Source organism: Coloeus monedula (assembly GCF_965178545.1).
Source record: "Coloeus monedula genome assembly, chromosome: 5".
NCBI lineage: Eukaryota > Metazoa > Chordata > Aves > Passeriformes > Corvidae > Coloeus > Coloeus monedula.
In genome coordinates, this window is record NC_138785.1 from 31,013,375 (window position 1) to 31,023,252 (window position 9,878).

General features: G+C 41.5%; 1 protein-coding gene across 1 annotated transcript; it reads right to left on the bottom strand.

The window, feature by feature from the left end:
- Positions 1-4,541: 4,541 nt before the first annotated feature.
- On the bottom strand, positions 4,542-8,841 carry GAR1 (GAR1 ribonucleoprotein; the record flags this gene model as incomplete). Its single annotated transcript, XM_082281916.1, has 6 exons — positions 4,542-5,204; positions 5,510-5,617; positions 6,388-6,523; positions 6,927-6,986; positions 8,429-8,583; positions 8,664-8,841. 6 exons carry the CDS (start codon positions 8,839-8,841, stop codon positions 5,191-5,193), a joined length of 651 nt encoding a protein of 216 aa, XP_082138042.1. The 3' UTR covers positions 4,542-5,190.
- Between the last annotated feature and the right edge of the window lie 1,037 nt (positions 8,842-9,878).

Below are 9,878 nucleotides of genomic sequence, written 5' to 3' on the forward strand. Positions count from 1 at the left end.
TACAAAGTATACCTGAAGACCTCTCTCTTCTCTAACCTGTGAAACACTCATAGAGCATTCCCTCCCACTCCTCAGCTCACCAAAACAGACATCCTGCATCTTTCACCCATTTGAATATAATGGTAAGAAAGATCTTATATAAAATTTGTGCAGTCACAATATTTAGTCATCATTACTACACACGATCTCGAGTCACAGCGCCACGAGCAAACGTTTTCTTTAATGCCCCACATCTACACTCACAGCTCTGGGTATTTGTATTATTACAGTATTTTTCCTGTCAGAAGAGGATTAGGCAGGAACAGGGTGGAAGGGTTCTGAAAGGAAAGATGACCTGTTTGGCAATGAAGCCACTTTCCTCATGCAACACTGTCCTGCCCTGAAAGATAAAGGCGTGGCGATAATTTGATATCTTTGCTTTCCTCCTCTGACACTTTGGCAAGATTTTCAAAAGCACCTCAGATATTGCACCTTCCAAAGAAGTCAGAGCTTGCAATGCTGAATATCTCAGAAAAGCAAACCATTACTATTTTTACTCAGATAGGATTCCAGATGTACAGTAGCAATTAACAAAAGAAATTTTATACTTGTTGATTAAAATGCAACTTTCTAGTATGTGCAGTCTCTCCTATGTACCACCACATTGTCTCTTCTTAAATTTGACTTATTTTACAGCAACTGGAATTGACCAAAAAAAAGGCAAAACTAAAGGCAGACATCACCAAAATATTTTTTTTCTGCAACACTGTAGCTCATAAAATAAAGCCAAAAAGATAAAACAAGAAATTAAACATTGAAGTATACAAATAGTCCAGGAAGATGGAATCACAGCTTCTAAGCCAGATAAAATACGTCTTACCACATTGCTTATTAATACTGGTATAAGAATATAAAATCCAAAACCTCAGGCTGTTTTTCTCCTCCAATAACACAGTATTACTGGTGTCAGAGGGGCACTTTATAAAGCCAGGCGATGCTTTTCCTTCCCACTTGTCCCAGATCAGTAGCAAAATGCAACTTCTATTGAAACCCATTCTTCAGTTTGCATGTATCTCTATATATATGTGGGACAATGCAAGCTGCTTCCAGTTATGTGTAAAATATATACCAATGCACGAATGATGTGGGTACAGAAATGTACCTTTTGCATTAAAAATAAATAAAAAACCCAAAACCAACCCCAAACCTCTTCCTTTCCTATTTCCAGCAGTAACCCCGCTACAAACCCACGGCAAACCCAAACCCCTCCCACGTTTATTACGGCCCCCACCGCTGGAGGGCTCTCTAAGGCAAAACGTCCCTTTAATCTTTTCCCAAACGGAGGCTTGGGAACGGTTCGAACCCCAGGGAAAACAAATTAATAATTTACCTCTTTCTCCTCGTTCACCGAGACTTTTACTAGATTTAAACTGTTGCTTAGAAAAGTTTCGCTCTATAGAGATTTTCAGCTGACAGAAGAAAAAGCCCTGAAAAATGTGTGACTCCACTAAGATTTTTACTTGCCTTACATCACACAATAGCTATGCTTTTTTTTTTTAATGAACAATACTTTTTCTTGCCAAGACAATGCTTTACACAACTGCAAATTACTTCGCACCAGTACGTGTGTGACGGTCCAGCATTTCTTCAGGCAAACACGCACATCTACGAATCAGTGCCAGACAAAATCCTTCCTGTTCTACATCTGCCAGTGTTGCAGACTTACGTTAGAATATCCCAATTATTTTCTGCACTTCATCAAATTTCTCTGACAAAGTAACACAGAAAATCTATTAACTACATTAAGTACATTGAGCCATCCTATCCCAGCAACTGCAGAAAACACAAGGAAAATAAACAACTCTGCAAGGAATGCAGGGGCACTACCGCCATTCTCAAAAGGTAACAAGTTAAGCTTTATAATACACCTCCACATATTACCCCGTTTAATGACGATTTAGATCCCAAATAGAAAAAAATATAAACCCAAAATTTTGCTGTGGCATGGGCAAAAGGTTCCAGGTCTTCTAAATACTTGTAAGCAACCTGATCCTAGTGATGTACCAGGTGTCAGTTTCAAAATCAGCTGGAAGTCAGAGCCCACACCTGGGCCAAACACTGCCATGGTAATGGAGGAGGACACAGGTAGGTGACACCAGTACCACTGTGCACTGTGGGGTGCTCTGAAGCCTACCTGAGCTTCAGAGGAATATTCTAGGACAGCAACCCCCCTTGTGCTGCTGGAGCAGGTGGCAGGTGAGAAGCTATTTAGATGGTCCAGCTATTTGCTCCAAAGGCTGCCAGTAAGGGGAATACAGGGAACACCAAACTGTCATCAAGAGTCTACACTAACCCCTTACCCCCACTCCCCTCACTGCAGACAGCACTGTGACCTTTCTTCCCTAGACACTACAACTACTTGAAATTTGCCATTTCTGCCAACATACCTATTTCTGTCATGGTACCTGTGAGCCCCTTTCCTATTCTCTGCAGCAGCAGCACAGAGTATCTGTAATTACACACATAAATAAAACTGCAACATTTCACTTACTAGGATCAGGAGCACCATGACAGACTCACAGATAGAATTTGAATTAAAAGTTCAAGACTGAGAGAAAGATGTCATATAAAATTAAAAAACCTCTTAGTTCATTACAGCATTACACTGCAGACAAGACATCTTAAGTTTTTTTGAGACTGAGTTTTCATCTATAACAGTCAGCACCTTACTTATATTAAGAGGGCAGGGTCACACCACTGCACAGAGAAAACAAGGCAGAACAGGGACTGAATGTGCCTTGCAAATATCACCCTTCCCCAGAATGAAGGAAAAAAACCACATTATCGTATGGCAAACACATCCAGACAGTTTCCTCATGTTCTTCCACCCTAAGAATATCCTACAATCTCCGTGGAGATCTAAGACTACAAATTTTCTCTGGATGTTTGCATAAAATCCACCCAGCACTGTTTGTATGCGTAGGCCATGCCATAATGCTCCTCGTGCATTTCTCCACTGGGACCGCAATCCCTTCCCTACAGCCAAGAGGCCGATCTTTCCTTCAGAGCTGCAATGGATATTGCTGTTTAGGTCCTCTGCACACAGAGGTCAAAGCCCTTGCTTTGGCCATGCAGTGCCTTAGGCTGACTCACTGCTCCATCTGCTGAGAGATTCAGCACACACATCTGCTCCTGGGCTGCCAGGCGGCACTGCCTGCAGCCAAACGGCGCCTGTCACACCATGCAACTTCCAGGTCATGGCAGGAGCCTCCTGACATCCTGGTGAAAAGCATGTCCCTAAAAAATAGCAAACAGCCGCAGGAATTTCAGCGTAAGAGTGAGGACTGTGTCATGTTAGTCTTCCAAAGACAGAACAATAAGGAAAGAAGATCCAAGCCAGCTGCCCACTACTGAAACATCAGTGAAGAAACACAGCACAGCAGAGGATCCAGCCGCAAACATGACAGCACTGACATTGCAGCTGCACTTGGGTCGTGCTGTTCAGCTGCAATGTGGAATGCACAAAATGCAATTACTGGCACAGAATTTAGATGAAAGGCAATTTTAAGTCAAAGCCCTGAGGCACTATGGCCTAGCAACACATAGCAAAACAAGCCTAATCATTCTCAGAGTTCTGTATTTAACTGACCTGGTTAAAGCTAGGCCTGTAGCAATATCAGGAAAAAACTGGAATCCCTCACTTCCTGAATGTACTGGGGTTAACAGCAGACTCAGCTTCTTCTCACAAAAGCAGACCTAGCAGAAATTCAGTGTTCTTTGTTTTGTTTTCTTAAGCTGAAGAACATTTTTATCTGTTATCCCATGCAGCATCTATTCACATTAAAGTGAATTCTTTAACTTTTGTTTTCCTCTCTTACAAGTTTTGTTTCAGAGATTATTAAAAGTAATGGTCACATTGGTTAAGACATCCAGTAACAGTCCAATCCTGGTACTGAAAAGTTACCTGTTGCCTTTTGTTAAGCAGAAGGCTAACATAATTAATCTGTTACTACATTCATCAATTAGAAAGTGTTAACAGTGCAATCAGTTCTGAAAGGAACTTGTTTCACCTTGAACAAGATGTTCAAAATACTTGCACATACATTATTCTACATATCCCTTTTCAAAAGTGCTTGGTAGAAGAGTCTGTGAACAGATTCCTGGCTCCAGCTGAAATTCAGGGATGTTCCAGTTTTCACCTATTTTATTTCCAAAGCTCCAGAGTAGAGAGGCACCCTGGTCTCCTCCATCCTTAGGAAGGCACAGTCACTATCTTTTCAACAACCCTCATTATGCACCCATTTAAAGAGACCAAATACTCATGCAGACTTTTTCATGCCTTTCTAAGCAACACATAAACTGAAAGCATTGTGTGCAGAGGAGCCCTATGATGGGCTATTTAATCTAACCCTACACAAGCCCAGAGCACCACAGAGGTACAGTACCAGGGCATCAAAACCTCAAGAGGAACAGGCTAAGGGGGGATGCAGGGCCAGTTTAAAACCCTTAGCATTTTAATATCAGTGTAATTAGATACCATTAGATGACTGACGGATAGTATTAATCTTGTCTTGTTCATTAGACAGCAGCTTCAAAGAAGACTGTGTCTTAATGCCTTCGGCTTTCATTAATATTTATAAAGAAAAATTAACAAAATATACTTTGCTGTCTTTTCTTCTGTACATTACTATGCATTTAAAAGAAATTATCAACACGGAAGTTCGAAATTTAATTTATACAAAAAGGTTCACAAAGGTTGTTAAAACGGCATGTCCATTTCAGAGCAGCCCGGAAGATTCGATGTAGAAGGAGGATGAGGACCAGAGATCAGTCATGCACAGGCTCACACTGAAGTATGTGCATGCAGTGAACCTGTAAGGTCTTTGGAAAACCCATTTCAATTGATTGTTTACTCCAAACTCCAACATGGAGTCAAGCATTGACTGCACTGCTTGTCAGAAACAAACAGTTTAAGAACAACATCAAATCCTGGCTTAGTTCACAGATACTCTGAGCAGTCTTCAGCTCTTCGCCTGGGGCTACACTCTCCTCATGCATCCATCAACAGTCATGAAGTGTAAAAATAATTGTCATTTGTAGCTTCAAGTTCTTTATAAAAAAGATTTTCAGGGTCCTTTACAAAAATTTTTCAAGGTTCTTTGCTTCTGCAGATGACATGATAAGAATGAGGAGATACTCATGGCTCCATTTTTAATGCCCTCTTCCTATTTTAAGAGAAAAGAAAAATACATCAAACAATTTATATCTTAGTTGCATTTAAAGCAAATTCTTTACATACCACTGAATGAGCTGATGGAATAAAATGCAAAAATCTAACATGGTTTTATACACATATCAACAAATGCAGAGTACTGTGCTTCAGTTCAAGCTACTGGGATGCACAGAATTCTCTTGCACAGAACTACAAACATCTACAAGACATTAAAAAAAACAACATTCTGTTCAATATTTACAAGCTTTAGAAATCAGGAGCTATTCTTATTCCTGAAAGATAAAACCACACACTCACCCCGAAAGCCTCCTCCACCACCTCTTCCTCCTCTGAATCCTCCTCCACCACCTCTACCTCCTCTGAATCCTCCTCCTCTTCCTCCACCTCTGCCTCCTCCAAATCCTCCTAAACAGAAGAAAGAAATTACCCTTTGAGGAGCATATAAATTCTTGATTATGCACAACAATTTATTTCATTGACAGCATCTGAAATGAAATGAACAACAACAAAAAACCAGAAACTGTCAACTGCTGCACAGTTACCAGGTCAACTACTAGTACCTTGTCTCTTCTAGGGACCATCTGCAGCATGTTAAGCATTTTTAAATATCTGATACACCATGTCCAAAATACTGAAGAGACCTTCTTTCACAAGGGCAAAATATTAATTACATATATTAACCAGTAATTGATTACAACTATTAGTAATTATTATTTATTAATTACAACTCAACAGAATATTAAAACAAACAAACCACTTTGAAACACTTACACCTTGCTGCAATGGGGCAGGGTATGGAAAAGAGGCCAGATACTGCGATGTAAGAAAAAATGAACTTCAGTTTTAATTGAAGAGTACATCACAGGGGATGTTCAAAAAGCTTTCTGCCTTTATTATAAATCAGCATTCTCTCCTCCCTGTGCTTTGGAGCTGTTACTTAGGCAGCTTAGAAGCCTAGGTCTTGACATATCACTGCCTTTTCTATTAAGTCAAACAGAAACATAAATAACATTTTTCTTTGCAATACAGCTGTTGATATTCAAGTACTTACCAGCAGCTTTAAAAAAAAACCCAAAAAACACCAACACAGAGAGTCCACAAAACAAATGACCAGAATAACCCATGGCACCTCAAATAAATCCAGCATTCTGCAGTTTTCATTCTTGTGATCTTACCTCTACCACCGCCTCTTCCTCCCCCACGTCCACCACCACGTCCTCCTCTACCACCTCCCCTGGGAGCACCTTTTTCTCCAGGGGGCCTTGGCAAAAATCTCTGAAGGGGTAGCAGCTTTGCTGGATCAATGTAAAACTGCAGGAAGAGACTTCCATTTGGCTTTCAGAATACCAAGACTAAAAAGCACAGCAGTATCTCCCTTTACAAATACCCACAATTTGGTCTTACCCCATTATGCCAAACTGTCCTCTGCAAACAGCCAAATAAAGAAAGTACACAAGTAGTAAATCACAGAATTAAAAAGCTGCTAAAATGTAGGTGATATTTGCATGATTTTCATTGGTTACATCTTTTCTTGTGGGGCAGGGAGAAGGAATAACATGGCAAATACAAAACTGAAAAGGAAGGGGACATTATTGCCTATGTTGACAAAGGACAGTCAGCTTAAAAGCTTAATAAAGCTTTTATTATCTGCTGACAGAGTAGAATTATCTAACTGATGACATACAGTAAAATTCTGTTATTGAGATTGGCTAACCTTTTGCATCTTTTTAAATGAAGAGGCTTTCATGTTCTCAGACAGCTTCACTGAAAAATACTGTTAGTTTCTTTAAGGAGCATTGCAGTAATAAAACGGTAAAAACTGTGATTTTGATCCGTATATGGAAGGAGCATTCAGACATTTTCTAAGTTAGTATTTTATAAATTCAGCTAAATTTCATCACAATTGCAATTTAAAGATCAGAAGAAACTATTTCTAATTTCTTTCTGTTTTTTTCACAGTGACAAATGTGGTATTTTGTGGTAAAAATTTTTTTCCTTCTATGCACAAAGGCATAAGGAAGAACATACCAGTGCAAAAGCATAACTGTAAAGAAACACACTTGCATAGCAAGTGATGACCTCTTTAGCCCCAGGGTGACCTCAAGGCTCATCTGGAACAATTCACATGCTGCAGGGGCTCTGCTGCTGCTGTTGCTGCTGAGTGCCTGGCTGTGCAAAGGCATGAGCCAGCAGGGACTGCTGGACACCACATGCCCAGCCTCATCCTACAGGGAACTGGCAGACACTCTGTGACCCCACGTGCAGCCTTGTGCAAATCCTTTGGCCCTCCAGTGTGGAAGGACTTTGCTATGCAGTTCCCAAGATCAAAAAAGCTGCTGGCCAACTCTGCTTACTTATAGTCTAAATTAAATGGGGAAGCAAGGAGCTGCAAAATCCATAACATATTTTCTTCAAATGCTACTGCAGGAAGAAAACAAGGCTCTGCAATTCAAGTAACTCTGGTACAAAAAAGTAAATCTGCAAATCAATACATTCAGAGCATGAAAGTGATTTAAACCTGCATATTTTATTTCACATTTAATGCGGGAGAGGAAAATGCATGCAGTTAGTGACTGATGCTCAACCAACCAACACAGGCTGCGTCTTACTGACGTTACAGGGTTACTCTCCCAGGTATCCTGCGTTTGTCATGGATTCTGTCCATCTGGCAGAGACACAGAATATCTCTGTGTCTAGCTGGCTTTTCCAGAAAATGTCCTGGCACATCCCACTTTTATGGGCAGGTTAAATAATAAACTGGATGATGAGCAACAGGACATCTTAGTACAAACTCACTATAATTAAATAATGAGCTGGAGCACGACCAAGGTCCCCTAATGCACAAAAAACATCCCCAGTCCCTTGATCCAATCCTGTTATGGCTTAGTAACCTATAGAAGAAAATTTGGTAAGTTGGCCAGAGAAAGTAACAACTCGAACCAGCATGGATCCAAAACACATCATCAGTACTGGTATGGAGTGAAAAACTCTGATTGACTTAAAGTACTCTGTCATATCAAAAAAGCTCTAAGACAGGCACTTAATGTGAATGAAGCACCTGTTGACACCAACAGTTGCAGCTACACTTGTGTCTGTTCACATATAACTGGCAGCCAAATGCTGAATGATTTTAAAATCCTAGAGAAATCCCATTTAATATCCAATCAATTTTTAAAAAACAAATATTGTAGGTCACACTTTTTTTTTGAAGGATACAAAGTCTCTCAGCTGTCCAAAGATTTCATCCACTTTGCCAATCTGCTCCTTATTATCCAAGTACACTGGGGCATTGAAATAAGGCACCTTGTTTTCTTCTGTTTTACATTTACAAACAATGTCATCTTCACAGGGATGCATGAACTCTCCCAATACTGAAATAAAGAACAAATAAGCTAAAGATCTGGAGCAGTCATTCTAAATTAAATAAATGAAGTTTCTCCATGTAACTTACAAACTACCCTTTCTGGAGGGCCCTGGTCATATCCTCCTCTGTTGAAGCCTCCTCTTCCACCTCCCCGTCCAAAGCCACCTCGTCCGCCACGGTTAAAGCCACCTCTGTCACCACCACCTCCTCCACGATTGAAGCCACCTCCTCTTCCTCCTCCACCTCCTCTTCCACGGAAAGACATTCTCTACTGTTTCCTACATTGTGCACAAAAATCAGTTGTTTAAGATATAAAAGATGTATCGCATTTGATTTGCTGTACAAATTACAGTCTCCTGTCAGCCTAGTTTGTTAATCTAATTAGTCCTTTTCAATCCTCACTTAAAACATGCTGGCCTATGAAAAATCAAGTTTACACTTAAGATGTCATCCCTGCAACATCCACCTGCAACAAGTGACTAGCAGTGACCAGCATCTTTTTCACTCATCTGTACAAAGGCTGGTGACACTCTCCAGCCCCACAAGTAAATAGCACAAAGTGAGAACATCATAGAATGGTTTGGGTTGGAAGGGATCCTAAAGATCACCTACTTCCAATCCCCCTGCTACATGCAGAGACACCTTCCACAGGTTGCTCAGGGCCCCACCCAGCCTGGCCTTGAACACTCCCTGGGATGGGGCATCCATAACTTTTCCGGGCAACCTGTTCCAGTATCTCATCACCTTCACAGTAAAGAATTCCTTCCCAATATCCAATCTCAACTATCCCCTTTCAGTTTAAAACTATTTTCTCTTATTCTATCCCAAAGTGCCCTTGCAAAAAGTCCCTCTCGAGCTCTGCTGCAGCCTCCTTCAGGCACTGGAAGGCTCCTGTAAAATCTCCCCAAAGCCTTCTCTTCTCCAGGTTGAACAATCCCCACTCTCCGCCTGACTGCAGAGTAGAGGTGCTCCAGCCCTGTGACCATCTTCGTGGCCTCCTCTGGCTCTGCTCCAAAAACTCCACGTCTTTCCTGTGCTGGGGGCCCCAGAGCTGGATGCAGCACTGCAGGTGGGGTCTCACCAGAGCAGAGCAGAGGGGCAGAATCCCCTCCCTGGCCCTGCTGCCCACACTGCTTTGGATGCAGCCCAGGACACGTTTGGCTCTCCGGGCTGAGTGCACATTGCTGGGTCATGTCCAGCCTCTCACACACCAGCACCCCCATGTCCTTCCCGGCAGGGCTGCTCTTCCTCTGTCCATCCCCCCAGCCTGTGGTGATGCCGGGGGTCGCCCCGACCCTCCCA